Here is a 27,396-nt window from a genome sequence, read left to right as displayed (position 1 = left end):
GGCGTGACGTTTAAATGTCAGTTTAATTTTTAATTAAGTTTGGAATAATTTAGGCCTGTGATTGTGGATRAATCGTTATATTGCAGTCGTGTGTTAGTCGCGTTTTATCCACTTAAGAAAATTAACCGCTCGAACTGACGTTCTCGCGGTTAAACATTCTTGCGTGGATAAAACACTATCTAACACACTCTTACAATAAATAACAATGCTTTATAAAAAAAATTTTTACTACAATGTTCAATGTTCTGTTACTAGTCTTTTCAATATGCCTAGAATTGAAAATAATAAACATATTTTTTAAACGTTAATTTCCTAGTAAGTTTTGGGTGACTTTGGGAATGTATAACTAATTATTCCATTCAGTTACAACAATATTCCATTATTTAATGGAAAATGCCAGTTGATGTTATGCAACCAACTATACAGTTATTGTTTTCAAAAATTTTGCTTGGTAACAAACAATTTTTGGTTAAAATTTGTAAAACCATTGTTTTGAAATAAGTTTAGCACTTTAGGGCTCCTTTGGTGAGAAATGAGGTCAAAATTTGCGTGAAATTATGAAAATATGACTCAGGTGTTGTGACTTTAGCCACCGCCGTCTATTTTCGCAGACATGTCTGTTTGAATGACAGTGCTTTTCTAGACAACTAATATGGCGGGTGCAATGTTGTTTGAAAGAGCGCAATCTGTTTCTAATTCGAACCATGAGAAACTATTAAAACTGAAACGTGACAGCGAAGACCCGGACAATGACGAAGAAAATATCAAAAGTAAAGAACAAGACATCCTCAACTTGGGGGAGCAGTACAAGAAGGAAGGTAAGGCCAAGGAACTCGCCGAGTTGATCAAAGCCACCCGACCCTTCCTGAGCATGATAAGTAAGGCAAAAGCGGCAAAATTGGTGCGTTCCCTCGTCGATTTTTTCTTGGATCTCGAAGCGGGCATTGGTATCGAGGTGCAGTTATGCAAGGAATGCATCGAATGGGCCAAAGAGGAGCGCAGGACCTTCCTGCGACAGAGCCTCGAGGCGCGCCTCATCGCGTTGTATTTCGACACGGGGATGTTCACAGAGGCCCTCCAGCTCGGTTCAACCCTCCTGAAAGAACTGAAAAAACTCGACGATAAGAATCTGCTCGTGGAGGTGCAACTCCTGGAAAGTAAGACATATCATGCCCTCAGTAACCTGCCCAAGGCACGTGCGGCCTTGACCTCAGCACGGACGACGGCTAATGCAATCTACTGCCCCCCGAAAATGCAAGCTGCGTTGGACCTCCAGTCGGGAATCCTTCACGCCGCCGACGAGAAGGATTTCAAAACCGCCTATTCGTACTTCTACGAGGCCTTCGAGGGCTTCGACAGTGTCGAGTCCCCGAAGGCCTTGACCGCGTTGAAATACATGCTCTTGTCGAAAATCATGCTCAACAACCCAGAAGACGTACAACAGATTGTAAGTGGCAAATTGGCGATTAAGTACGCGGGGAGAGACATCGATGCCATGAAAGCCGTCGCACAAGCTTCACACAAAAGGTCGCTCGCCGACTTCCAGCTGGCCGTCAAACAGTTCAAACACGAACTGGAAGACGACGTTATCGTCAGAGCACATCTTGGGACGTTATACGACAATATGCTCGAACAGAACCTTTGCAGGATTATTGAGCCTTATTCGAGAGTCCAGGTCGATTATATCGCCAAAACGATAAAGCTGCCCATGCCACAAGTCGAAAAGAAGCTCTCGCAGATGATTCTAGATGCCAAATTTCACGGCATCTTAGACCAAGGAGAAGGTAAATAAATATAACAATTATTCAGCATACCACTCACTGTTTATTTTGTTTTCAGGTGTCTTAATTGTTTTTGAAGAAACTCCTGTAGATAAAACATATGAAATGGCGCTAGAAACAATACAGAGTATGAGCAAAGTAGTAGATACGCTTTATCAAAAGGCTAAAAAGTTGTCATAGGCTATTTGTAATTATTATTTAAAAAATGAAAAATAAAGTAAAACAGACTGTATTTTTCCTACATTTGAAAATTTTACCTTATACTCCGTGTTATTAACAGTCCCCTCCCAACTAACTTAGGTGTACATAACAAATCTTATTAACATTGTTCAAGGTTGGGTTTTTAACTGCTTTTATAAAAAATTCAAAAAAATGCATTTTTTCGATTATTTATACAATTGTGTGTTTTTTGGATGATGGAAATAAAACGAAGTTTTTTCATTCAAGTTGTATTTTGATAATTATTATGCTTAAACAATGTAAAAATGCAACAATAAAGTGTTATTTATAGTAATAATTTCAAGTTTGTTTTTTTCTAGGCTTTTTCTTCCGTTTCTTTCCTTTCATTTTTAGCACCTGAAACACAATGTCATTTAGGACAAAATCTAAATACAAGCATAATTTGGCAAACGACTGACTCATTGTACACTCCTTGTCCAAAACAATGACCTGATCTCGATAAACAAAGAAATCAAGTCACGTGGTGTAGCATATACTACATCGGTAATATTACCGATAACGATATTTTAATTAAAACGTAAAATCAGAACAAAACAAATGCGGAATATTAAAAGCATACATCAGCAAAGGTGGCTTATTTTTAAACGATGTGTGGGAGAGAATTTTTAAGTAAACATCCAATGGAAACAACGAATTAACGCGAAATATCCACGATATCATCAATTTGTTTCACAAAATTTGAATAATATCCTTAATTTTTGTGTAATATGTAATTTCTGTGAGGCATCATCTGTACTTCTTGAATATTAAAACGTAGTGATTTAACAAAATGTGTTAAAAACAACATTACTGATTATGGAAAATGAAATAAAAACATTTGTAAAATTACTTCGTACTTACAACACAAATAAATTACTCAAAAATTTTAAGCACACCACTCTAAAAATAATGTGTGCTTATGACACAAAATAACGTTACTCATGGACATAACATAAAGGGTGTTCGAAACTTTTAGTATTTTTGACAATTATTAAAAATGGGAATTATAAAAATAAAAAATAGGTAAATAAAAGTATGTTATTTACCTAATACTACGTCTCGTGTAATGTAAAGAATGCGTTCATTATAGCGTATATTCACAACTCTTTGCATCAGCAAAATAATATTGTTTTTGCTTAGTTTGCGTTTCCTAAAAACTACATTTTCAACTTCGCTTTCTTTCTTTACTTCGCTTTACTCCTTTACTTTCATTTTAAAGTTGAAATATTTTGTATAATAAAATAATACGAGTTGCGTTGCGAAACTTCGTGATCACAAAATATGTATAATCAAGTTGTTCTATTTGAAACACAAACCAATTTCATGACACTTGTCATTAGTGTTAACCAATTTTTTTTCTAAATCATGTCAAGTTTGAAACTCTTTTCTTTTCTAAAATTAGCCCCACAATGTCTCCGCTACTACTCCGAAGCTTCATTCCTTACTGGAACTTCATCGCAATACATCGAAGACATGTACAACGCTTGGCTCAAAGACCCTAACAGCGTCCACGTCTCATGGGACTCCTTTTTTCGCAACACCACACAAGGGCTTTCCCAACCATACCATGCCCCTCCAAATCTAGCACCCTCAAAAGGTGCCTTAATATCCCAAGTAGCAGCTGTTGCAAGCGCCCCACAAGCAGCCCCACTTGATGAACGAACAATTGAAGATCATTTAGCCGTCCAAGCCGTCATTCGGAGCTACCAAGCTCGGGGTCATTTAGTCGCAAAATTAGATCCTTTGGAAATTATGTTTAATGATAAAACTACAACGACTGTGTCACAAACCGGCACACCACCGGACGAAATTCTACGAACATTCAGACTAGAAAATTTGGATAAAGTGTACAAACTGCCATCGAGTACTTACATTGGTGCTGAGGGTGAAAAGAAACTTCCTCTTCGTGAGATTTTACACAGACTGGAGTTGGCTTATTGCCGCCACATCGGAGTGGAGTACATGTACATAGATGACTTGGAACAGAGGGATTTTATTCGGAGACGAATGGAAGCTCCGGGTGTTCTCAACCAAACCACAGTTCAGAAAAAACTAACCTTGACTAGACTCATCCGAACTGTTGAGTTCGAAAACTTCCTAGCCAAAAAATGGGCTTCGGAAAAACGCTTCGGTATCGAAGGCTGTGATATGTTCATTCCTGGCCTCGAACAAATCATTGACAAATCGACCGAATACGGAGTCGACCACTTTTTCCTCGGTTTAAGTCACAGAGGACGCCTCAACACTTTGGCCAACATCCTTCGCAAACCCTTGTACCAAATTTTCAACCAATTCGTACCACTGGAACCCGCAGATTTGGGTTCCGGTGACGTCAAGTACCACCATGGCAGTCACACCGAACGCACCAACCATCTCACTCAAAAACGCTACAAAATCACGCTGCTTGCAAATCCGTCCCACTTAGAGAGTGTCAACGCGGTGGTACTTGGACGCACCCGCGCCGAGCAGTTCTACAAAGGGGACGACGAAGGCAAGAAGAGTTTGGCGATTTTGATTCACGGAGATGCTGCCTTCTGTGGCCAAGGAGTCAACTATGAGAGTTACGGGTTGTCGTATTTGCCCAACTATACCACACATGGCGCCATTTGTTTCATTGTAAACAACCAGGTTGGGTTCACCACCGACCCGAGATTCTCCAGATCTTCGAGGTACTGCTCCGACTTGGGCAAAGTAGTGAACGCACCGATCTTTCACGTCAATGCCGACGACCCCGAGAGTGTCATCCATGTTTGCAACATAGCTGCAGAGTGGAGGGCCAAGTTCCACAAAGACATAATCATTGATTTAGTCGGGTATCGCCGTCATGGGCACAACGAAGCCGACGAGCCCATGTTCACCCAACCTCTGATGTACACCAAAATCAAAAATATTGCCTCCATAGAAACCAAGTATTCGGATGAGTTGTTGAAAGAGAAAGTGGTGACGAAAGAGGAAATCCAACACGTCAAAGATGATTACAACAAATTGTGCGAAAACGAATACGTGAAAGCGTCCAAACAGACACAAATTTTTATCAAAGATTGGTTGGATTCGCCTTGGTCCGGCTTCTTCGAAGGTAAAGACCCCCTCAAGGTTAGTCCTACTGGTGTACCGGAAGTAACCCTCGCCCATATTGGAAACGTAGTCTCCTCGCCGCCCCCTCCAAACCTGGATTTCGTGCTCCATAAAGGCATTATTCGGATTTTAAACCAACGACAAGCCATGGTCGAGAAACGACAAATTGACTGGGCTTTGGGCGAGGCTATGGCGATTGGTTCTCTTCTCAAAGAGGGAATCCATGTCCGCCTCTCCGGCGAAGACGTCGAAAGAGGGACCTTCTCGCACCGCCACCACGTCTACCATCACCAGACCGTAGACAAGATGACTTATCAACCCCTGAGTGATGTTTTCTCCGACCAAGCGCTCTACATAGTTTGCAACAGCTCACTTTCCGAGTACGGTGTTCTAGGCTTCGAAGTGGGTTACTCCCTCGCCAGTCCCAACGCCCTCGTCATTTGGGAAGCCCAATTTGGGGATTTCTACAACACGGCGCAATGTATCATGGACCAGTTTCTATGCTGTGGTCAAGCAAAGTGGATGCGTCAAAACGGCATCATCGTGCTTCTCCCTCATGGTTTCGACGGTATGGGTCCTGAGCACTCCAGCGGTCGCCCTGAGCGTTTTCTGCAAAACTGTGACGACGATCCCGACGTAATCCCTCCCTTCGAACCGGATTTTGCAATCAAGCAACTCCAAGCCTGCAACTGGATCGTAGCTAACTGTTCCACTCCTGCCAACCTCTTCCACATCTGGCGGCGACAAGTGGCTCTACATTTCCGCAAACCTTTGATGCTTTTCAGCCCCAAGAATCTCCTAAGACACCCCGAATGTAAAAGCTCGTTCGATGAAATGCTCGAAGGGACCGAATTCAGAAGAGTCATTCCTGAAAGTGGGCCTCCAAGTCAAGACCCACAAAACGTCAAGAAACTTATCCTATGCACCGGTAAGGTGTATTACGATATCATGGAAGTTTTCAAAAAGAGAAATGTCGTGAAAAAGATTGCTGTTACAAGAATTGAACAGTTATCACCGTTTCCCTACGATTTGCTTAAAGTCGAATTCGAAAAGTATCCCAACGCGAAAATTTGCTGGGCCCAAGAAGAACACAAAAATGCAGGCCCCTATTACTACGTGTTGGCGAGGTTGAATACGTTATTGAATAGAGCACGTGAAGTTCATTACATAGGAAGAGCTGTTTCGGCTGCCCCTGCTACGGGAACCAAAGCAGTGCATTTGAAGGAACTTGAAATGTTGGCAAATGAATTTGTGGCGCTTTAAACACTGTATTTCGTAAAAATAAAGGTTTTCGTCATTTGTAGTTTCGAAATATGTCAGACGGACCTTTAAAACAAAAAAAGCTACTCTTATTATTAGAACAAATTTTTTTTTAATATTTTCAGATTTCGCCTAGTCTGGTAGGATTTATACAAGGTGTAACGAAGAGTAACCTGAAGTTCCTTAAGTCAAAATAAAGCGATTTAACCCAACTTATCTCTATACTAAGTTGCACCGTTGAACCACAGATTGAATAGTTAGAGGACGCCAATGAAATTGATTTTTCACAACAACACAAACATACAAAGACACTAAAACCCAATTTTTTTTTAACAATTTCAAAAAATTTGTTGTTTAGACGTATTAACGTCTACACAAATTATTTTTTACTCTAAAACCAAGGCCAAAACAAAAATTTTGTAAAATACAAAAATCGTTTAAGAATAATGTACCTCTCGAATTAAAAAATAATTATGCTACTTGAATTACACAACTAACAAAAATATAGCTTTAAATATGTTAAGTTTTGAATAGGTAAGTACTTTACAATAACAATAAAACAAAAGAAATAGCACCAAACATGTGGTTTTGATATCATGTTGCCTTTACCATTTTACCTTTACCTTATTTCTCCCCAGTTACAATTTTTTTAATAGACTGGAGCTGTGAATAATGAATTTTTAATAATTTTTTCTTTTTATTTTTCGCTTGCTTGTTTAAATAATATTGTATGAAAGAAGATTGGAATTGCTTTTAATATTTTTTATTCTAATTTGGGTAGGTAGTAAATTTAATTAATTTGAAGTGTTGATTTATTTATTAGGTTGTCTCTTTATGTAATATATGAGTTATTTGCGCATTTCATTTCTTTTTGCCGAGGGTGAATCTGAATTTGTTTTTGGTTTTAATACTGTGCAAAAAGAGGAAGAGTGGCTATGATTTTATTGGCGAAATATGCAAGAATTTATTTATACAAATAATTTTTATAATAGACATTAGTTTTGTCTTGTTTATGTTGTTCATAATTTTTTTTAAATATTACGTTTTCAAGTTCATTAGTTAACAAGAAAATTATTGATGGCGTTTTAACTCTTAGTTTTTATCTCTTATCTTATTAGTTTTGTCTTGTTTATGTTGTTCATAATTTTTTTAAATATTACGTTTTCAAGTTCATTAGTGAACAAGAAAATTATTGATGGCGTTTTATCTCATGATTAACATGAATATTGTTTGTTTTTTATTATCATTATTTCTGGCACACCCTGCACTAGTATGAGATGGACATTTTACACAAAATTACTTACCATCGCCTCACTTGTCTCTTTTATATTATCAAAACCATAAAATACCGCTGGAATTTGTTTATACTCTTCGTGCACCGGCAAAATATAATTAACGTCAATAGGTAACCAATTTAGTCGTCCTTCTGTATTTACTTCAGTATTCTCACACTCTTTATGCAAATCGTATACATTTTCAGTACTAAAATTCGAAACAATTATCTCAAATACACAAATGTGTAATAAAATTACCAGTCGTCACATTGTTTCATGATGGAAAGAAATGATTCATGTTTGGGTAAATGCTGGAGAAGATAAGTCCCACAATCGAGACCCACCAAGTGACTTAAAACTTTTTCTAAAACACCTAAACCTAGAATAGGTTTATAATCGTAATGAGTTTGGGCCTCGATGTTGATCTTTTGTATTGAACACTTCTCAACCGAGATAACTTCGTTCATGGGGCTATAAATGCGTGCTAAAAATGGTAAAAATAGAGTTGGCAGTTTGACTTGAAATGTTACCTCTGTAAAGAAACGAATAAAGACGAAAGAAAAGCGAAGTCCAATCACGAGCTATTTCACTCTGTGAGGCTATATTAACCCCATATTGCATCTGCTGTTCTATTTTAGGTCTAACAATGACTGGATATAAAACACTTTGTTCCGTTTCCTGAAATTTTATGGTAAAAGCCAAATCAAAGTAAAATGAAGCAAAAATACTTCACACCCATCCAATTTACACCTAACCAAAAGATTAATTTCACTATCTTTGGTCTGGTTTTTCATTAGTGTATTGTGATTCGTGGTCTTTTTTATATTCCAAATTCGGTAATTAGCATTATGATGAATGACTTTTTTCTTTTCTTTTGTGTCTGTTTTGTGGCAATCTATAAAATGTAATAAAAACAAAACGCAATGATTATAATTAACTACCTTGTTCAGCATTTTGTTCGTCTGATTCATCAGTCTCAATTGGTGTTTCCTCTACCGGATATCTGCAAAAAAACAACTAAAATCGAGACAAAATATGCCGCTTCCATACCTGAACGCCTCATATTCGCAAAAGTTAAGTTTTAAAAGCCGTTTATAAGCGTAACAGTTCAAATCGTGTGGACTTGGATCAACTTTTGGAAGGACCTTATCAATAAAAACAATTTTACGAAGTTTACCATCCTCATCTTCAATTTCTTTAATCACAACTGGTACAATCCACTTAGTTTTAATATTAGTGTAATCAATGATTTGTTTGAGACCACTGGATGAAATCACAGCATCAAATTTATGATTTTTGAGCAGTTTTGGTATGTTATCGTCTTGACTGACTGGCAATTTTGAGTTTAGTAAAACTTCTTTGGCCACTTTTTGCAATGTGTTTAACTTTAAACAGCACTGCTCCTTGAGATTTGGCTGTGCAAAACGTGCGAGTGTGCCCTAAATAGAATTAATAAATAAAAAATCGATTTAAAAATAATTTGGTACCGTTTCTAAAGGTTGGACCAAATGTTGAAAATCAACGGTAGCCTCATCCTCGTCGTAGTTCAAACAAACTGTAGCAAATTCTTTATAAAATTGAGGATATTCCAAATATCTGCTAATTTTCTGTTTCCATTTTGGCCAAGCAAAACTGTAAATGCCTGGTTTGGTCCTCAGAGGCTTATCCTTATATTTAAGCCACATATTTTTGGCGTATTCTTGAAACAATTGATTTTCTTCAACAACCTTTGATTGGCATTCCTGAATTCGTTACAAGTCGAGAAATTAAACTTTTGACCAAACCTTACTTACGCTATAAATCTTGAGACAGTGCTTATCTCTTTCAGTTAGTAAATCAGATCGTTTGCCACTTTGGAATAATTTTAGAGCCTCCAAACAGTAAGACTTTTGGGATTTTGTTAAGAGCGATCTGCGTCGAATTAAGCGGTGATACTTTAAACAAGGAACGTATTTTTCTTTAGCTACATGTAGCTTAACGTTTCGTTTTGGTTTAGATTTAATTGGTTTGATAAAACTCTTGTAAACGTAGGACTCAGAGACGGCCTCTTCGCTCAAAAATCGGTCGTCCAAATCCTCGTCGGTCACTTCTTTCCGCCTAAAAAATGTACAACACTATTAAATTTAAAAAAGTTGCCAAAGGACTGTACCAAGATAATTTCACGAATTCATCCATTTCGTTTAAACTGTGACTAGGTTATGTTTACATCAAACAGTCTACGGTGACTAACGGCGTAGATTTGTTGCATGGTTTATTCGAACTACTGTCATTTTTGACATGATAATAAAAGTATTGAAAAATTTTCCTTTTAATAACTATAAATGAGCAAAATGCTTTCCTCTATGGTGAAAGAACATCAAGCTAAGCAAGCCACCAAAAAAGACATTCAAGGTAAATATTAATTTGGAAAAATTATTTTTAGCTCCCTTCTTCTAGAATCTAAGCGCAAGGAGGCTTGTGCTGCTGCCAGTGATCTCACTCAAGCTTTAGTGGACCACTTAAATGTCGGGTAAACTATTTCAACTTGTGGATTAAATAATTACAAGTATTAACTCTTTAGAGTGGCCCAAGCATACTTGAACCAGAAGAAATTGGATGCTGAGGCTAAGCAGCTGCATGCCAGTGCTACAAATTTTTCAAAACAGACTCAACAGTGGCTGAATTTGGTAGAATCGTTCAGTAGTGCGTTGAAAGAAATTGGGGATGTAGAAAATTGGGCTAAGTCAATAGAGGGTGATGTTAGAACGATATCAACAGCTTTGGAAATAGTCTACAAGAATTCACAAGAGGCTGCCCAAAACCAGTAGTTTTATCTTATAAGTGATTTTTGTCACTATAATTTTATTAATTGTTTAAGTAGATAATAAATGATATTGATAGGTTATGTGGTGTCATTTTAAGGCGTAATTCCCATCAATCACTACTTTTTTCACGAATGAAGTATTTTCAACTTTCTAATTTATCTTGCCTCAGTTTCCCGCAACCCGCTATACACGAATCATGGTTAAGTGTAGTGCCACGTTTGTTGGATGTTTTGTATCAAGTTTTGTTTTTTTCTGCATTTTATTATGTGAAACTGGGGCCCAATCGACTGTACCATGGTACGAAAATCTTCCAGCTGTAGCCATGGACTATAAGGTCCATATAGATCCAGGAAAAGAAGACTGTTATTTCCAATATGTTAACCCCGGTGCCACTTTTTACGTGAGTTTTCAGGTAAGTACTATTTGTTTCTAGTGCTCCTTACTGTACACAAAGTAGCAATACTGATAAAATTGATATTTTAAAATTTTTATACCGAATGATAGAATTTACAAAAATAGATTGATAAAATTGTCAACAACCATAGAGTTAACAAACGCGGATTGCAGGTGGTACGTGGAGGGGATGGAATGGCAGGCTTTGCGGTGCGACATCCTTCGGGGCAAATTGTACATCCGTACCAATGGAAACCCAACAGCGAGTACCAAGATCAAACTTCCACAGGGGGCTATTATTCTGTCTGCATAGACAATCAGTTTTCGAGGTTTGCTGGCAAACTTGTTAATATTTATATCACGGTCGTCAGGTACGACATGTGGGAGAAATATACGAAAGAAATTGACGAGCTTAACATGAACATGGAAAATTTTACGGTAAGTATATTAAATTTGATTGTCTGAATTTGAATGTTTGAAATGTTGTTTTTAGAACACAATTGTGACCGTGGACCGCAACATTAACGATATCTTACAGTACCAACATCATTCAAGGGCGCGTGAAGCGTGGGATTTCAATCTATTGCAAGACAACAACACTTATGTTGTCCGCTGGTCTATTATTCAAATAATCGTTATTATGGCGACTACAGCTGTGCAAGTTTATTTTGTCCGGAAGTTGTTCGATATCAAAACGGGAAGTAGTAGATCGCGGATTTAGTTTGGTTGTACGTAATTTGTTATTTATTTTTTTATACAAGGCTGTATTGTGCTAAACTAGTAGTTTAGGCCAAAATAAACGACAATTATTATTAAAAATAGATTAATCAATTTATTTTGTATTCCTTTATTTATATACAATTTGTTCATATTAATATCAGATACACAATTTAATAAAAACATTTGATATCACTACCTTTCTTGTCTATAAAACATCCATAACATAAATTATATAAAAAAAATAACAAATTCATTTAGTTTTTAAATAATTTTCCGAAAATGCCAACAACCGATATCTCTGTTTTAAATTACGTGATCTGACATGAGGATTTGCTATTTCTACAGTATAATTCGCGGGAAACCAGCCAGTTTGGCCATCTCTTATTCTCTCTCCGTGATACCAACCTGCAACAAAAAGTTACTAAAAAAAAAACAAAAAAAACTCGCTCACCATCGGCCATTTTGCGGAGAACGTTAATAACGTCCCCTCTAGATAAAGCCAATTCGTCGGGTTGACTAGCCGAATAATTATGAATGGCAGTTACTTGCGGACAGTCCCAACATTCATAAAGAGTCTCGTTCGGATCTTCAGATTTTGGAGGAGTTAGTGCCTCGATCCATCGCTCTTTGTCGCTTTCACTGTTACAAGACAACAACTAAAAAAAAATTGTTAAAAAGACAAAACTAAGAGGGAGAGCAACATACAAATTCAACAGTCTTTTCATTCTGATTTTCCAACATTGTGAGAAACACTAAGTGGCGACCTTGCGTGTCTTTGACTGGTAAGGAGGCCAACATATCGGTACTACTTAACTCGACCAAATTTCGGGCACAGTAATGGATCACGGTGTACAAATTTTCGCTAAAAAATATATTGAATCTAAATTCATAATATGTTTAGTTAGGTACTTTGGTTGGAAGGAATTGGGAGCACTAGATTTTCTGACTAAAAGGGGCCCTAAATTTCGAAAAGCCTTAATGCATGTGTTTATGAAATTTTTAGAAGCAAAAAAAAATTACAAAGTTTGAATAAAGTAAACCGCAAGTCTCAGACGGAAGTCAAGGTGTGGTTACTTTGAGTACAAGAGGTTGGCAGCAACTATGTCAAGTTCGGGGAATTGGCGGGTCGGTGTGATGAAAAGTTTTGTGCTGTTGCTTGTTAAGATGTGCAAAAAGTTGTTTTTGTGTGTTTCTTTGAGTAAAAATGATTCAAAACAAGTGATTAAGATAAGTACTGTAGGGATAATTGTTGTATCGTAAGTTGCGTTGTCATAACCTCACTCACCTTTTCGGTTTTGTAACAAACAAATAATCGTTGAACAAAAACAAATGTAGTGTAACTTTTGTAAACCGCTTTCCAAAAGTCAGTTTAATCTCATCTGTCCTTTGTTGCATATGAGTTACAGTACCGGATCGGATGAGCCACCGATTTTCAGACACTATTTCTATCGGGGGAACCCCCTTTGCAAAGTCTAATTGTGTTACGATTTTTTTCATTTCATTTTCGCGTTCTTTACGTCTTGCTCCTTCGTTGCATTGTATGACGATCTAGTAGAATTTACAAAATTAATCTTTTAATTAAATCAAAAAGGGGGTTTTCTTACTTTATTAAGTGTTGCAAGTGCGTATTGACACGTTAAATATTCGGAATCTTGAGGCGAAAGTCTTTTTAAGACGGCATCCACAAGAAGTGGCCATCTTGTTATCCTCTGCATGGGTAGCATTAAAAATGAGTACAGTGTAAGTGATTGACATGTGGAACTTGATTCAAGTTGTTTTAATTGTTCGAGAAAAATAGGACGTTCCCTGGATAAAAATAAGTAAGTAAAAAAGAATAAACAAGGTAAGTAAATGGGAACTTACTTGATTCGTCTTAACGTGTCATCTAACAAAATTTGATTTTCACAGTAGGGGACGTACACGTGGAAATTTTCTTCGGCGTGCTTTTGAACAATGTCACATACTCCGTGGAGAAGAATATTTTCCTGCCAACATTTCTCCAAGTCGGAAAAAAGTTTTTCTGAACAGCTCTTCACATCCTCAACTTTTCCGAATAACATGTTGAGTTCCTCTTTTGATAAGATTTCCAAGCTTTCGAAACTTTTAACAAAATGGTTACACAGAACGTTGAGGGAGTTCAGATAGGAAGCTTCAGATGTGATCATTTCAAATTTAGCCTCTTGCAACTTCTTCTGATGTGTACTTAGAGTACCTAAAATGGAAAAGTTGTAACAGTAGACTTAACAAACCCTTAAAACTTACTTAAAACTGATGACTGTATAACTTCAGGTATTTCGCACCAAAGAGTTCTTGAAACTGTTAGTAAATTTTTGTTGGGTGAGACTAGTTCCATTGTGGATGGTCTTGAAGAAAGAGTAGATTCGGAATTACTATCACCGACTTCCTCATAGCCGTCGGAATCAAAATCGGAGACGCCATCGTGACAAACCGACTGGAAAACCAAAGTTTGGTAATACTTAACAAAAATTCTAAGACAAACCTCTAAAACCGCAGCGTCGTAAAATTGATACAAAGGTTCATCTTCTAGCCTCAAATGTGCATCAGTCGCCAGACTCGTCAAAGACTGGTCTTTCTTTGTTTCAGTACTGCTAAAGCTATTAATACTGTCATTGTAATAATCCGATCCGTTTTTGAGATTGTAGTACTCCTCACTGTTGTCCTGGTTGATAAAATCGTCAGGCTTAATAGAGACGTTAGTTGTATTGCCACTGTTTTCCGCCGAACTGGTACTAGGAGTACTTCTCCCAGTCTGGTAGAGTCCAACTTCAGCATACCAAAACGTATTACTCCTTCTTGTAGCATTGCTTTCCGAATTTTTAAACAACCCTACTTCCGCATACCACGAAGTCGATCTCTTTTTTGCTCTGACTGGTGCAGGTGGGGGTGGACTTTGGGGCCGTATTATAGCCTTGGAATTCCTTTGTACCGGCGATAACGACGCCCCACTATCCCTCTCAGACTCATTTTTATCTATATCGATCTCGGTCAAGTAAAACGTGCTTTTCGGCTTATCCAAATTTGAAGTGAGTTCACTAGCGGATTCGGCACTCAAAGACATACTTCTCCGGAATTTTGTCAGGAAGCTCTTCCGAGGGAGAGTTTTAGTTTCCGGTTCAGGGGGACATTCACAAGGGGGTGGTTCTTCAGGTTGAAGAATTTCAGGACTAGATTTCCTGTGTTTGTCCAAGTCTGTTCGAGATTTACGTTTGGTCATCCGACTCAGTGATTTACTGATGTCGTTTTTGGTCAATGACCAGTTCCGCCGGAGTTTGCGCATGTGTTTACCGGCTGTTGCGGCTAGTCGTGTCAGGACGTAGGTTTGGTTGTTTGGAGTTTCGGGAAGTTGGCTATTGCCGATGTCCAAACCGCTGTCATGCTGAAGCAAGTGTTAAATTTTGAGAATTTTGAGGAGGAGCACTTACTGAATTGACTTTGGTGAAGGAACCGTCGGAGTCACTATCACTGTCGAAGGAATCGTAATCATCGTCTTGATTGTTATTGGTGCAAAGGCTCTCGTAGAGATGGTCCGGGTCACTGTCAGTACCTGAAACACTTATTATTAAGAATTGCCTTGAGGTGTTTTGATTGAGTAGGGAGACCTTGCATAAAGATCAACCCAAATACATATTAAATTTAATACTTTTGATACTAGATTCGTGCGAAATTCAGTCTAACAAGGGAATTTCTCTGATTGTATTTTTCTATTCATGCTAATCTTAGTAATTAAACGTCAATTAGGTGGTACCATCACGAACACTTATTTATCACAACGTAATTTACTTATCCAATTAACTTGTTCACATAGTAAATAAGCTACTTTTAAAATCTTATTTTCTCTTTTAAATGTGTACAACCTATGTAGAAACTGATTTCTTGACTCTCCAAGCTTTCCTCAAAAATCCTGCTTCTGATTTTGGGAAAGTCCCTAGAATTTCGTATCTCTTGACCTAAGCTAATTGTATCACATTTTTCTATTTCTTCTTCCTCTTCTTCCTTCGGGACTTCCCTAAGGATAGTTTTCAAGTTTTCATCCATATAATCCATATATACTTTAGTAGGTGAGCTGACAAAAACTCTGTCGCCAACATTTCTTCTCGGTCTTCGCCATGTGGTGGGTGCTGACCTGGGGGGTGGAATTGGGACGGTACTTTTTTCGTTTCTTCGTCCCGAAGTGGAGGACACCGAGCGTTTATGACGCGGATTTTCACCAACACTCATATTAAATAATCACAGAACGACTAGAAGGTTGATTGGCAACATCCCGACTTAGTACTGATCCACTTCTTGTGTAATAACCTTCAAAATGACATCACTTTGCAACCCACACGAAAAATTCCATGGACCGCAAATGACATTAAAATTTGATCGAAGAGCGACTGGGAGCGCACTTGACGTGGTACTGCCGAGTACTGAACGCAAAACTTTCACTTGATGCAGCACTTAATTATGAAGTCATGTCGGCCATCGGTTAGTACTATCGGTTTTTGTTGGAAATACCAAGTTTTGGAAGTAATGGACAACAAAGAGTGGTTTCACCTTCTTTCGAGTGTGCAGACCGATTAAAAATTCCGGCCACGAAAAGACACGACCATTTACGAGCTACAATTCCGATGTTTGTCATTGAATCAACCTGATCCGCACCTTGAACAACTACAAAAACTGGCTTGGATTGGGCAAGTGTTGCGCGAAAATTGCGCCATTTTTTTCATTACACAAATGCTTGCTCCGGCTGTGTTATGTCACGGTGGGCAAATTGTCGGAAACGAATGCGAGTTTTTAACGATTAAGTTTGCTCACGTACTGAATCGTGCATCTGGTTAAATTTTATGAGGGAAAGTTAAGGTGTACATTAGTTACAACAGGAAATGCATTATCATAGTTGCGTTACCTACTTATAGCCGATTAACAGCTAATTCAGAATGTTTTGACCTTAACCTAATGTTTCCGTGTGCTGAAACAAGATCTGAACAAGACAAAGATTGTTCTCAAGATTTCTAAGGGAAAACTTCACGCGTAGAATTAACATTCTCAAGGCGGGAAAAATAAAATTGTGATGTAATTTGAATAGACGAGGCTCCAAATGGGGAAAAATAGAAATTCTAGAAGCATGATCGATTCTTGGCTACCATTGATTCAACAGCAGAAAGTTGCAATTGATTGTTGTAATTTGTTAGGAATATCTAAGTAAGTATAATAGAAAGTTCATTACATGGATAATATGTAGAGCAGTGTTACCCAAAGTTGAGCAATAAACACAAAACAGTGAGAGAAACAAATAAGGATATACAAGAAACATTAACCAGAATGCGTCGACGATACTTACGCTGATCAGTTGGGAGTTTTCGCGGTGATTTAGACCACTGCTCCCGAAATTGTTGGGCCCAACCGGTAGTTTTTTTTGCCTTGTGACGCTCTCGAATACTGAAACAAAGTTATATAAAATTGAAGATATTTGAATAGATCAATTATCTGCGCTTATTAATTATTAACACTTTCACCACTATTTAAATTAAGCAAAGAAGAAGGCAAAAATGTTTGGATTTCAACGTATTTGATTTTAAAAAGTCACCGCTAACAAAAAATAAAATCGCTTTTACTTTGCTTGGAAGCAAGAACGGCTGTTACTCTGAAATCTGTATAATTAGTAAAATTTCAATAGATAAGCTCATTAGCATTAGGTGTTACTATTTCAAAAGGTAGGCAACTAATTATACATACGTGTGTGAGACGTTGCATTGTAAAAACAAAAAATGTATCTCTTCATACTCCATTGAATGTTGACACAAAATATTTGATAAAAAGTTTCCTTGAAATTAAAAATAGCGATTATTTAAGACAACTTCCGGCCACAAATATAATAAAACTGATTACTGATACCGCGTTTTTGTAACACAAACTTCCATAAAATCATTTACAATCAAGAAATCATTATTGACGTCATAAAACCGGTCGTGTGAAGATGAACGAGGATCATGGCAATTATTTTCCGTTTAAGGTTGAGCAAAAGAAGCTAAATTTAAATGTTTGTTTTAGATAGTATGTGAAAATACTCACATGATGATTTCATTGTTGTTGTCGTTATCCTCATTATCGGTCACATCGACCCAATCGTCGCTCCGATCACTTGTACTTAAGTCACTTGTGGCCTTACCACTGTAGGGATTTATTCCATCTTCACCCCATCCTACTAAACTAGCCCTCCCGTATAAACTATTACTTTGCTGGTCAGATGAAATTAGAGAGTCTCGATTAGAGCCACCCTCGCGGATCTGACACCCATAAATACTCTCATAAGTACTTTCATTCGATTTGGATTCGGGATTGTAGATCGATTCGTAGCAGTTTGAGACATTTTCCGGGTTCTGAATCGTACAATAGCTACTCCTGGAGGGTGGTCTAGGCGGAAGCGGTTCTTGTTGTTGTCTTTTAGGTAGAAGTGGCGGCGGGAGCGTTTCGTAGATGTTTTCTTTAGCTTCCGGTGAAACACAAATCTCGTACCCATCATCCCCTTCGCAGTACTCGTAACTGTGACTGATTGTATCCTCGTCACGGCTAACATTCAACTCTTCGTAGATCTTCTCTTCAGGGGGAGGTTTCATGTATGTTTTTTTCGGGGGAGTTGGAGGTTTTGTCGGAGCAGACCTTGGAGGAATTTGTGGAGCCGGGTCGACAAAATCATAGAGGTCTTTCCAGTCGTCTTTGGACGCCGACGGCGACTTGTCTTGATTAATACTCCAGAGGAATGAAGTGTTTGGTTTTGGTTTAACGATAGTTTCTTCCGACTTGGTCGGTTTCAAAGCTGGTGTTTTCGCAACGTTGAGCGTTTCGTACATGGAATCACATCTTCGGTGCGGTAATACCGCTGGAATGTTAACGATTTGTACTAGGTCTTCGTCAGTCTTGTCTGGTTTTAGTTTCGTTGGTTTTTCAGGCACTTTAGGTTTTGGCACGAGATTAGGTACTGGGCTTGAGTTCCTACGTTCGAAGATTTCGATTGCAGCACGGACGGTTCCCGTGGGTGACGGTTTGGACGGTGGTTGAGTGGTGGTTTGAGTGTCATCAAGGGGGAGAGTTGTAGGTCTATTTTGTTCGTTCACTAGCACCGGTTTTTCTAAATTGGCACGACTGGGTTTCCGTTTGATCGTCGGTTTTCGCCTCACTATAACAATCTCTTTGTCTTCGTAGGGTTTCGTTTTAACGCTTGGTTTTCGCGTCACAACGTTTTTAACACTGTGCTTTGTCACTTTATCACTATCTAAACTTCTTTGGCTGTTGACACGTTTGACGAGCTTCCGGAATTTCGGTTGTTCCAAGATCGAGTTCTTTTCGTTGATCATGTTGAATTTCATCGTGAGTTCTGCGACTTTGCTGGCACTTATTGTTGTCATTTTTTGGTTGTGGCGGTAGATCGAAGCGGTTTTTTTGATTTTGAAACTGATTTTTTTCGTGGGGGGTTTTCTTGGTTCATTGTTGGGTTCTACCTTTTCTTCTTCATTGAGGTTGCGGAGGAAGGCCTTACGGGATTCTGTAAGGTTCTCTCGCAGCTTTTGTGAATGGAGGAACGACGAGTTTTGGAGACTTGGAAGAGGGACTTCCAGGACGTGAAGAGATGGACTTTGTCGGTCTAACGACAAAGGCTTCTCCCACTGTACTGGATTTAATGTTGCCATCGTCCTGGAAATTATCAATTCATATCTTATCTTGTTTATAGCAGATTATAGCGATTTATAACGTTCCATAGTTGCGTAAATGTGGCAATAATAATGGTAAAGAAAGGAATGTACTTAATACTAGTTTAAAAATATGTTATGACAACAAAACTGCTGCATGATTACGTTAGGTTGTTTGTAACGTTATACATCATTGTTGGCTAATGACTGGTTATCGGAAAGCTGCGGTTACTGTTAATTGACAGAATTTTAATCTTATTCCGGCCAAACACCTACTTTTGTTTCTTATCAGAAACTGGGTAACAATAAGTCAACGTCACCTTCAAATTACTAAACAAAATGACTGACTATATATACCTAATTGCTGAAATGTAACCATTGTGGTAATTTTTTACAAGGAAAATACAGACTATGGAACTAATTAAAATCGCTGCTCGTCTCGACGTCAATTATAAATTCACATTTTGTCGCAACAATACGAGCAGATGTGATCGTATGCAGGAAGTCGTCTTGTTAAGGCAATTTCTTTAAATCCGCATTCACCTCAGGTCTTCACTTTCTATATTTTCACCCTGAATGGACATTCGAATTTTGATCTCGTAAATTTGAATCAATGAAAAGTGACAGTTGTAATTGAATTGAATTAGTGAAATTAGTAGACAAAGGCATTAATTAAAGTCGTTTAGCATAATACGGCGACCTCAGTGGTTAACCAACTCTGATAAAAATCCAGAGTTAAAATTCCGCTCATGGAGTGAATTTACTTACCCGAGGCCACTACACTTTTTTATTCAAATGGGACATGTGCGGTCTCATGGTTGGTAAAATTCTGGAACAAAATAACAGCATGTAAGATATCCAGATCGATAAAATGACAAGCTATTGTAATCCGTATTGGATTATCACAGAAACCCAGTTTACACACGTGTTTAATGTCTAGCAAGATAAAACACATTCGGATGGTAACCTGATTCTCGCATGCGGAGATTTTCATTTTTGTGTTGCACTTTTACTCTTGAAGGGCAATAAATACCATCTTGAATTTCTCTCGCTTCGATTCTCGATCAAGGCTACACATCAGATCGATAAATTTACATAAAATTTCTCTCAAATGGGCATCGTGCCGCACCATCTGAAAAATTCTCGCTAACCCATTTCCTTGGGACCTTTCACCGCATTCAATTCATGCTTGTTGCGCTTCATTTAACAGAAATTTTTCCCAAATATATTTTACAAGTCTAGATCAGGTGATTAATAATGGTGGTAACAATCGAACTGTTGAAATATTCAAAAGACGTACATCCTCTCGCCGGCCTTGGCGACTTTCGCGACAATTTGTCAAAACATTGAACTGGAAGAAGATGTGGATGGCTTCCAGTGACTCAGCGGTCACCTGTTGCAGAGGAATGCATTTTTGCCCTCATGGGCGTATGATTCATCTTTCTTGGACAAAGTGGAGGACTGGTCTTAATTACTGGGTGTGGAGATTTGGCCCAGGAATGAAGCTTTGTACCTCCGTTATAACAATAATTATGAATAATTTATAAGAGATGCTTGTTTGTATACAACAGTCTATTTATAAATGTTGTTAATTATCTGTGTGGTCGATGATTGTCGTTTTTAACAATTTGTGATGGAGAACGGAATTAATGAAATCCCTGTATCATAAATACCACTTCTGAAAACCGTCATAAATTTAAACAGATAACAATAAAGGAAAAAAGTGAAATAATTGACGTTAAATATGAACTTGATAAAAGGTTTTGGGTTAAATCGAATAAATGCAGACCACAACGAAGATATTTTGTAACTACAAAGTTACGAGAAAAATCTGCAATCACAGCAAAATTGTGACATCGTCCTCAAGGTTTAGTCGTGGAAACTTTTGAGGGTGTGTTGGTTCTTGTTTCGACGTTTTGCAAATAAAACTAAAAACTTTCGATTTCACACTTGATTAATGTCTTTAATTCTTATTTTAATGTATTGAAGCGATCCATTACAAGTAAAAGTTGTCTCATCACTTTTCATTTTTTCTGTCCGATAAAATTCCCACAATTTCGCGCAATCAAAAAACTACTTACATGGCACAGAAATTTCTGTTTTCTCACAAATTACATCAAAATCAGATTCCAAAAGTCGTGAAACTACTCTGTAATTATATTTCACTTTACCATTTGATAAATCCTAGCTTTCGCTAGAATTTTGTCTTTTTTATATATCCCGATGGCCAGTAACCTCAGCTAATTTACACTTAAACCATAACTGTTTTTATCACAAAGACTTTATTATGCTCGTTATGCTTATGCTACTTTCTCATAACAGTCCAGACTTTTAAATTACAATTAATTAAAACAGTGCTTTCGTACAAGTCTGGAAACTGCTTAGAAGCTTATCTTGTGGTTATTGAATCATTATTATTATCACTCAAGGACCCACTTTCACGTAAGTAAACTATTCTTAGTGGACTCTAATCGATCCAATGATTCATGCTAACGTTCGAAAAAGTGCCGCAATTCTTTTAAATGAGATTCTTTGCTCTGAAACATTACCATTCTTCAGCGGTATGGGGAGTGCCTGCTGAGGCTGCACCGTTTATTGAATACCAAAGCATTTGCGGTGAACAACTAATCGAAATTTCCATTGCGACACCGCTAAAGTGGAACAAGAAAAAAAATTCTGTTTGAAATTCCCCAAAACTAAGCTTTTTCAATAGGTGTTAGGTCGGTCAGCTTTGGTGGCATTGCACTTCCTGGCCCACTTGATGTAAAGTGTCTCACATTCCGCAGTTCAGGAAGTGTAAAATTATATAATTGGCGTGTGTACAGACCCGTATGCAATATCTTATGGAAAATTGATTCGATTCTTGCGGAATCACTTTCATTGCATCTGATGAAAGTTACATGATCCATAGAATTTTCTGTGACGCAAGAAAAAAAAAACAATTATGAGAACGTCACTAAAAGTACAAGAGGTTTAGCCTTCCAAAAGACACGCAATTGCAACAGCATTTTAATTAGCGATTTTAAGCAATGTCAACAAACTGTTTGGTTTGCAAGCGTCGGCGGTTTACGGTTTTATTGTAAATAAAATATTAATGTTTAACATTTTTGCTTCGCAATGGTGGATTTGTCGAGCATGAAACTTATTATATGGGATTATAAAATACTGTTAAGTGGACATTGCGTCACATTTCTTCGGGGCCAAGAGACCACCAGCTGATTGATAGCCTTCAAGGTCTTTTTTTTTCATTCTAGATAACATTTTTTTCAAAAAACTAAGTTTTTGTCAAAAGAGCAGAAACTCAATAACACGACTATAACGAGAAAAAAATACAATAGTAGGTAACTACTGTCTCACCTTGTACGTTATCATATTTTTGCCCGACGTGGTAACACTCGAATCACCGTAAAACTGCAAATCTAGCACCAGCACGAGTCAAACACTTGAAAAAAATTATTGCCGCATTAATATCAATTGATGTGTGTCTCATTAAACCGGATACACTTCAATAAAACAGTTAATAGCATATTTCGCGCGTCGACCACTCAACGACTGAAATGTTATACTGTTGTTTGACATTTACTCGTTTCTCTTCGGGGAACGACGGCATACTCAGCCACCGGCCGACTTAACATTCCTCAGGTGTATCAAAGTGAGGGGATAGGAGGCACGTAGGTGGCAAATTTTTTCGAAAATTGGTCACGTGGCGCCGATCATCAATCTCGGACTGTAACGGAATTTCGTCTTTGTTTGTCTCAAATGCTCAACACCTGCTTTAAGAGTGTGAATGGTCAAGTCAAGGACAGGAATGGAGGTTTACGACGGGAAACAATAACTCCTTTTTGCCTTTTTCGTAACGGGCGCCAATATCGATCGCATGGTAGCCTAGCAATTCTTAGCACAAACACGTGTTACGGTTCAAAATGAGCAGAGGGTAAGAAATTTTCCCAATTTCCTTTTAGAACAATTTGGAAATTGCAGCGAATTGAACATTTCGCGTTGGTTAGAGGCCCATTCGGATCGCAGCGCTGGCCTTAATACCTTTGCAAGAAGTGCCATCCTGGCCGATGTTTGCGGCGATGGTGACTTTCGGCTGGTCCTCACTGATGTTAAGTTTGAGGCTGATAAGAGAAGTCGGCTTAAGGTCTATAAAGGGACTCTACTGACATCAGATCAGGTCCTTCCAGACATTCCTAGTTCTCTCATTAGTTTCTATTCGGATGAATTGGAACCAAGAGTACCATCGATAGCAGTAGCTTGCGGTTCGGACCTCCTCATTTACAAGAATAGTAAACCTTTTTACAAATTTTGCGTCCCACCAAGTCCCATTACTCCATTAGAGGAGGAAACGTGGAAACGTTTCGGAGAACCCAACTGCGACTTTGATAAAGTCATAAATGACTTAAAATCGGTCAAATTCAACCAACTGAGTGCCCGCAGTCAAGAACTATTGTCCCTCTCTCCCGACCAAATTCAGGAATACATCACAAGATTCACCGGATTGACTCCGTTGAAAATCTCACCAATAGTTTGCATGACAACTCTGAACCGATTCAGTGAGGACAAATATGCAATCGCTTGTCCCGTATTATGCACCGAAAACGGCATTATTTACATTTTGGACTCCCAAACTTTCACAGTTTTGCATCAAGTAATGTCAGTCGAAAAAGATAAAAAAATTCATTTTGCTTGTTTAAGGCTGATGTCTGTAGTGTGAAAACGACTCCTGCTATTATTAAAACAACAGGAATGTTCGATGTTGAGTATCGCATTGTTATAGCTTGTCGCGAAAACAGTATTTGTATTCTTCGTCGAGGTTGGTTGGAGGGCAAGTCGTTGATACAAATGACTGAAGATATCGTTGATATGGTTTTGGTTCCGGGTGATAATTTTATAGTTGTCGCTACAGCGAGCAAATTTTTGCATTGTTACACCAAAAGGGTTAATTTCCCAAAATCACGTATTGTGTTATTACAGTTATTTTTAGGGCCAAAGGGTTTGGTCGGCTTCTATGTTTAGTCAAGTCACTTGTCTTTGCCTTGTCCCTTTGAAGCACTTGAGCACTCATTTGATTGCAGTGGGTTTAAAGGGGGGCTCAGTCCATTTGTACCATGGACGACAACCTGTCGATTATACCAACTCACCTGACTCTCCCTCGGCTCTAGTTTTCGGCCAATTGGGTCAAGAAGAACACGTTATGGTCATAATTACTATGGGTAAAACACTACCTTATTAATCATCACTAATTAATACAAATAATTGTAGCGGGGACTATTAATTTTAAAATACTAAAACGCACTGCTGATTTTAATTTATCGAATCAGGATAAGCTCGCTGCTCCAACTTTGCAAACCAAGCCGTTGCCACTTCCGAAAAGAAGTAAATTATTTATAGAACAAAGCATGAGGGAGAGGCAGAATCCGATCGAAATGCATCAGAGTTTTCAGGAGGATTTGGTCAGGTTGAGACTGACTGCAGCCAGGGCTTTGGTACAAAGTCTGAGTGACCAATCTGGGGCGGGAAATGCCCAAGAAGAGATTAAATTGTCGGCACAAGTCTTAGGATTAGGGCCGAAGTTTACTTTAATCTTAACATTAGAAAATATGAATGCCGAAAAACCGATTTATAATTTTTTAGTAGTGTTTCATGCCAAACCCACTATTTACAAATTATCAACATATGTGATTTTTGTGGGTATCTGAAAATGTTAGAAATTGAATAATTAAATGCTGTCTTAGGTGCCACTAATTCCGCCCGGTCTGTCGTATAAAATAGAGACAAAAGTGACTGAAGTTTTGACAAATGGGGGGAGTCCCCAACAACCACAAGCTATCCGAGTTTTTGTCATGAGAAAAGAACAAGCTAATCCTGTCCTTGCCGCTAGTATTAACATGCCACCGACAGATACTACTGGTTTGCTAATTTAAACTTTTGAATAAAACGTTTTGATTGACATTTTGACTGTAATTACCCCTTATCTCCTATATAATAAAAAAAACTCTCCTGAAATTGAATAAGTCGCAGGATGTCTCTCGACGAGGTCAGTATAACTATTCCTGGTTGCCTATCTAACTGATTTTTCTACAGAAATTCAAATCTGCTTGTGATCAGATTAGAAAATTCACAAAACGGCCTTCAGATTCCGACATGTTGGAAGTTTACTCTTTGTATAAACAAGCAACTGTCGGGGACGTCAATACTCGTAAGTAGTGTTGCTCATTTATTTACTTTCATAATTTTTATTTAGCTAAACCGAGCGAAGCGAAGGCTAAGGCCAAATGGGAAGCTTGGAACGGTAAAAAAGGCCTTAATCCCAACTCGGCCAAAGAACAGTATGTGGCAAAAGTTAAGTCTTTGGCGCCGACTTATGCGTAAAAACTCATTATTCTGGACATGAGGCAACACCGACTGTGCTTTACAAAATCGTTTAGTATTTGTACACTTTTCTAGAGGCACTAATAAAAATTGTTCTCTGCTGTATTGAGTGTTGTCTAGCCCTGTGACCGGTCAATAGTGTGTTGCCTAATAATGCATGACCTTTGCAAGAACGAGTGATTGCAATAAAAAGAAATTTTATTTATTTACGTGTTTGTTACAATTGCATGGATAATTTTTGTCCTTGACGAACCAGAAATGTTATTGGCAAAATACGATAAGAAAAGAGTTTTTACAAAAAAAATCCATCAGTGAGACTGTTAACGAATAAATTATTGCAAATTTTTCATCATTACAATTTGAAAATCCACTAATTTTCTCTGGGATTTACGTATATTTGCTAGTTTCCCTTTCCACCTGCTCATCAGTGGTATAAACGTGTCCTTTTCACGCAACTCCGCCAGAAGTGTTTTAGTCGCGTAGTGTACACGTCTTCGTTCTCTTTTTCCTAATAAATTTTCATGTAAGTAGAAAATTATCAATGGAATTTTAAATACTAGAGCTTATCCTTGTCACCAAATACAGAAAACCACTTTTTTATTCATTTCTGCTAAATATTTGGGTAGTAAAAAAACTCGGTGTCATTTCCGGCAATTTACCTACCTTCAAGCCATTGCTCATCGCGTTGGCTATGATTAATCAAAAATTAATTGGAGCAAGAACGAGATATCGAATATTGGGTAGGTAAGAAAGAGATAAAGAGAGCTAGACAGAGGCCTAACCTCCTTAAGAGGTATTTTTGTAACAAGTTATTTGCCGGGTTTACGTTTTTTGTCGTTTAAATCGATGCAGAACCGGTTTTTGAATGGCGCGCAATGCTTGAATTTTAATATTTGAAGGGAATGCATGGAATGAAGGTCATTATAACAGAAAACGATGATTGTTCTAAATAATAATCACAATAATTACCCCTCAATACAAAACTACATTTGAGACATTCAAAATAATTTGCTTCAACTAATTTAAAGAAAATTACAATGTTTTCTAGTATTTTGACCTCAAACTGTTCTCAAGCATTAGAAAAATGTTATGATACAATTTGTACCGTTGTAAAATGAAGTTTAATTTAAAGATTTCGGCGAGGTTGAATAGACTTTGGAGTTATTATCAGAGCTGTATTAACTTGATAAGTATTTTTAACATATTTACATTTAGATAAGAGTTTGTTAAGTGGTTTTCAGTAATATTGCCACCTATCCCAACAATTACAAGTGTTTTTTTGTATAGTAATTAATAAATAAAAAAAGCACATTACTATAGTTTAACTAATTCGTATTTTTTTAGAACCATGTCTTTGGATGAGGTAATAGTCAACAAAGAAAAATAAATATTAGTCCACTGTGTATATTTATTTTTCAGAGATTCAAAAAAGCAGCTGATGACGTGCAAAAACTAAAATCAAAACCTTCCAACGATGATTTGTTGGAAATCTACGCTTTATTTAAACAAGGTTCGGTTGGGGATTGCAATACAGGTTAATTTTTTGTTCTTTAGATTAAGTAGAAAATTCAATTTTTATTTTTTAGATCGACCCGGTATGCTCGACCTGAAAGGCAAGGCCAAGTGGGATGCCTGGAACGCGAAAAAAGGCATGCCTCAAGACAAAGCTAAGGAAGAGTACATTGCTAAAGTCGAATCACTAGTTCAGTCCATTGGTTTACAATAATTTTATTTAAATTTCCATTGTTGCATTACTTTTGATAATATTTTTTTCGAAATAAAATGTGTTTTTTGAATGTTTGGT

The 27,396-nt window shown here is 37.7% G+C and overlaps 8 protein-coding genes across 11 annotated transcripts; 6 read left to right on the top strand and 2 right to left on the bottom strand.

Annotated features, from left to right (window-relative positions):
- Positions 1-519: 519 nt before the first annotated feature.
- Positions 520-2,013, top strand: LOC123008438 (26S proteasome non-ATPase regulatory subunit 11). The gene is made up of 2 exons (XM_044404236.1): positions 520-1,784; positions 1,840-2,013. The coding sequence occupies exons 1-2, from the start codon at positions 653-655 to the stop codon at positions 1,959-1,961; spliced, it is 1,254 nt and encodes a 417-aa protein (XP_044260171.1). The 5' UTR covers positions 520-652; the 3' UTR covers positions 1,962-2,013.
- Positions 2,014-2,280: 267 nt separating this feature from the next.
- LOC123008400 lies at positions 2,281-9,849 on the bottom strand. 2 transcript variants are annotated; one of them, XM_044404185.1, is made up of 10 exons: positions 9,759-9,849; positions 9,403-9,706; positions 9,097-9,351; positions 8,660-9,048; positions 8,551-8,612; positions 8,338-8,504; positions 8,140-8,287; positions 7,868-8,093; positions 7,640-7,817; positions 2,281-2,357 (listed from the first exon to the last, which is right to left on the bottom strand). In XM_044404185.1, exons 1-10 carry the CDS (start codon positions 9,782-9,784, stop codon positions 2,301-2,303), a joined length of 1,812 nt encoding a protein of 603 aa, XP_044260120.1. In that variant the 5' UTR covers positions 9,785-9,849; the 3' UTR covers positions 2,281-2,300. The 2 variants fall into 2 exon arrangements, with proteins under 2 accessions (XP_044260120.1, XP_044260128.1); XM_044404193.1 differs by having other exon boundaries at positions 8,338-8,489.
- Positions 3,327-6,378, top strand: LOC123008385 (2-oxoglutarate dehydrogenase, mitochondrial-like). The gene has a single exon (XM_044404160.1). It carries the CDS (start codon positions 3,366-3,368, stop codon positions 6,336-6,338), a length of 2,973 nt encoding a protein of 990 aa, XP_044260095.1. The 5' UTR covers positions 3,327-3,365; the 3' UTR covers positions 6,339-6,378.
- Positions 9,834-10,493, top strand: LOC123008459 (biogenesis of lysosome-related organelles complex 1 subunit 1). Its single transcript, XM_044404259.1, has 3 exons — positions 9,834-10,000; positions 10,046-10,118; positions 10,170-10,493. Exons 1-3 carry the CDS (start codon positions 9,931-9,933, stop codon positions 10,414-10,416), a joined length of 390 nt encoding a protein of 129 aa, XP_044260194.1. The 5' UTR covers positions 9,834-9,930; the 3' UTR covers positions 10,417-10,493.
- Positions 10,494-10,577: 84 nt separating this feature from the next.
- LOC123008449 (transmembrane emp24 domain-containing protein 5) lies at positions 10,578-11,721 on the top strand. Its single transcript, XM_044404246.1, has 3 exons — positions 10,578-10,825; positions 10,981-11,244; positions 11,300-11,721. The coding sequence occupies exons 1-3, from the start codon at positions 10,610-10,612 to the stop codon at positions 11,525-11,527; spliced, it is 708 nt and encodes a 235-aa protein (XP_044260181.1). The 5' UTR covers positions 10,578-10,609; the 3' UTR covers positions 11,528-11,721.
- On the bottom strand, positions 11,613-22,831 carry LOC123008342. The gene is made up of 13 exons (XM_044404133.1): positions 22,575-22,831; positions 19,986-20,046; positions 17,602-19,221; positions 16,871-16,968; positions 14,970-15,091; positions 14,027-14,923; positions 13,789-13,978; positions 13,390-13,738; positions 13,131-13,332; positions 12,812-13,074; positions 12,232-12,388; positions 11,978-12,182; positions 11,613-11,931 (listed from the first exon to the last, which is right to left on the bottom strand). Exons 3-13 carry the CDS (start codon positions 19,215-19,217, stop codon positions 11,777-11,779), a joined length of 4,254 nt encoding a protein of 1,417 aa, XP_044260068.1. The 5' UTR covers positions 19,218-19,221; positions 19,986-20,046; positions 22,575-22,831; the 3' UTR covers positions 11,613-11,776.
- On the top strand, positions 20,811-25,417 carry LOC123008417 (Bardet-Biedl syndrome 1 protein homolog). Of its 2 annotated transcripts, XM_044404212.1 has the most exons (8): positions 20,811-22,946; positions 22,998-23,151; positions 23,199-23,868; positions 23,916-24,158; positions 24,205-24,433; positions 24,483-24,907; positions 24,956-25,257; positions 25,305-25,417. In XM_044404212.1, the coding sequence occupies exons 2-7, from the start codon at positions 23,141-23,143 to the stop codon at positions 25,142-25,144; spliced, it is 1,767 nt and encodes a 588-aa protein (XP_044260147.1). In that variant the 5' UTR covers positions 20,811-22,946; positions 22,998-23,140; the 3' UTR covers positions 25,145-25,257; positions 25,305-25,417. The 2 variants fall into 2 exon arrangements, with proteins under 2 accessions (XP_044260147.1, XP_044260139.1); XM_044404204.1 differs by having other exon boundaries at positions 20,811-23,151.
- A 458-nt stretch (positions 25,418-25,875) lies between these two features.
- Positions 25,876-27,388, top strand: LOC123008463 (putative acyl-CoA-binding protein). Of its 2 annotated transcripts, none has more exons than XM_044404271.1 (4): positions 25,876-26,115; positions 26,937-26,955; positions 27,012-27,126; positions 27,179-27,388. In XM_044404271.1, exons 2-4 carry the CDS (start codon positions 26,941-26,943, stop codon positions 27,316-27,318), a joined length of 270 nt encoding a protein of 89 aa, XP_044260206.1. In that variant the 5' UTR covers positions 25,876-26,115; positions 26,937-26,940; the 3' UTR covers positions 27,319-27,388. The 2 variants fall into 2 exon arrangements, with proteins under 2 accessions (XP_044260206.1, XP_044260215.1); XM_044404280.1 differs by lacking the exon at positions 25,876-26,115 and adding an exon at positions 26,141-26,878.
- Positions 27,389-27,396: the final 8 nt, after the last annotated feature.

The sequence above is a fragment of the Tribolium madens genome, unplaced genomic scaffold (genome assembly GCF_015345945.1).
Source record: "Tribolium madens isolate multiple individuals breed KSU strain unplaced genomic scaffold, Tmad_KSU_1.1 Scaffold_19;HRSCAF=116;Tcas5.2_LG9, whole genome shotgun sequence".
Lineage (NCBI taxonomy): Eukaryota > Metazoa > Arthropoda > Insecta > Coleoptera > Tenebrionidae > Tribolium > Tribolium madens.
Note: the sequence above shows the minus strand (reverse complement) of the source record. Positions and strands in the feature narration are given on the sequence as shown.

Bases quoted from the DNA above. Each gene is read 5' to 3' on its own strand.
- LOC123008459 (XM_044404259.1), top strand. From the start codon at position 9,931: ATGAGCAAAATGCTTTCCTCTATGGTGAAAGAACATCAAGCTAAGCAA. The intron at 10,001-10,045 runs GTAAATATTAAT...CCCTTCTTCTAG, and splicing joins CACCAAAAAAGACATTCAAG to AATCTAAGCGCAAGGAGGCT. The intron at 10,119-10,169 runs GTAAACTATTTC...TTAACTCTTTAG, and splicing joins GTGGACCACTTAAATGTCGG to AGTGGCCCAAGCATACTTGA.
- LOC123008385 (XM_044404160.1), top strand. From the start codon at position 3,366: ATGTCAAGTTTGAAACTCTTTTCTTTTCTAAAATTAGCCCCACAATGT.
- LOC123008417 (XM_044404212.1), top strand. The intron at 24,159-24,204 runs GTTAATTTCCCA...AGTTATTTTTAG, and splicing joins TGCATTGTTACACCAAAAGG to GGCCAAAGGGTTTGGTCGGC. The intron at 24,434-24,482 runs GTAAAACACTAC...AAATAATTGTAG, and splicing joins TATGGTCATAATTACTATGG to CGGGGACTATTAATTTTAAA.
- LOC123008400 (XM_044404185.1), bottom strand. From the start codon at position 9,784: ATGGATGAATTCGTGAAATTATCTTG. The intron at 8,613-8,659 runs GTATGGAAGCGG...GTTTTTTTGCAG, and splicing joins TGCGAATATGAGGCGTTCAG to ATATCCGGTAGAGGAAACAC. The intron at 2,358-7,639 runs GTAAGTAATTTT...ATTGTGTTTCAG, and splicing joins AAGAGACAAGTGAGGCGATG to GTGCTAAAAATGAAAGGAAA.
- LOC123008463 (XM_044404271.1), top strand. The intron at 27,127-27,178 runs GTTAATTTTTTG...TTTATTTTTTAG, and splicing joins GGTTGGGGATTGCAATACAG to ATCGACCCGGTATGCTCGAC.
- LOC123008438 (XM_044404236.1), top strand. From the start codon at position 653: ATGGCGGGTGCAATGTTGTTTGAAAGAGCGCAATCTGTTTCTAATTCG. The intron at 1,785-1,839 runs GTAAATAAATAT...TTTTGTTTTCAG, and splicing joins CATCTTAGACCAAGGAGAAG to GTGTCTTAATTGTTTTTGAA.
- LOC123008449 (XM_044404246.1), top strand. From the start codon at position 10,610: ATGGTTAAGTGTAGTGCCACGTTTGTTGGATGTTTTGTATCAAGTTTT. The intron at 10,826-10,980 runs GTAAGTACTATT...CGCGGATTGCAG, and splicing joins CTTTTTACGTGAGTTTTCAG to GTGGTACGTGGAGGGGATGG. The intron at 11,245-11,299 runs GTAAGTATATTA...TGTTGTTTTTAG, and splicing joins TGAACATGGAAAATTTTACG to AACACAATTGTGACCGTGGA.
- LOC123008342 (XM_044404133.1), bottom strand. From the start codon at position 19,217: ATGGCAACATTAAATCCAGTACAGTGGGAGAAGCCTTTGTCGTTAGAC. The intron at 15,092-16,870 runs GTAAGTATCGTC...TAAGTGTTTCAG, and splicing joins AAAACTCCCAACTGATCAGC to GTACTGACAGTGACCCGGAC. The intron at 13,739-13,788 runs GTAAGTTTTAAG...TTTCCATTTTAG, and splicing joins TATACAGTCATCAGTTTTAA to GTACTCTAAGTACACATCAG.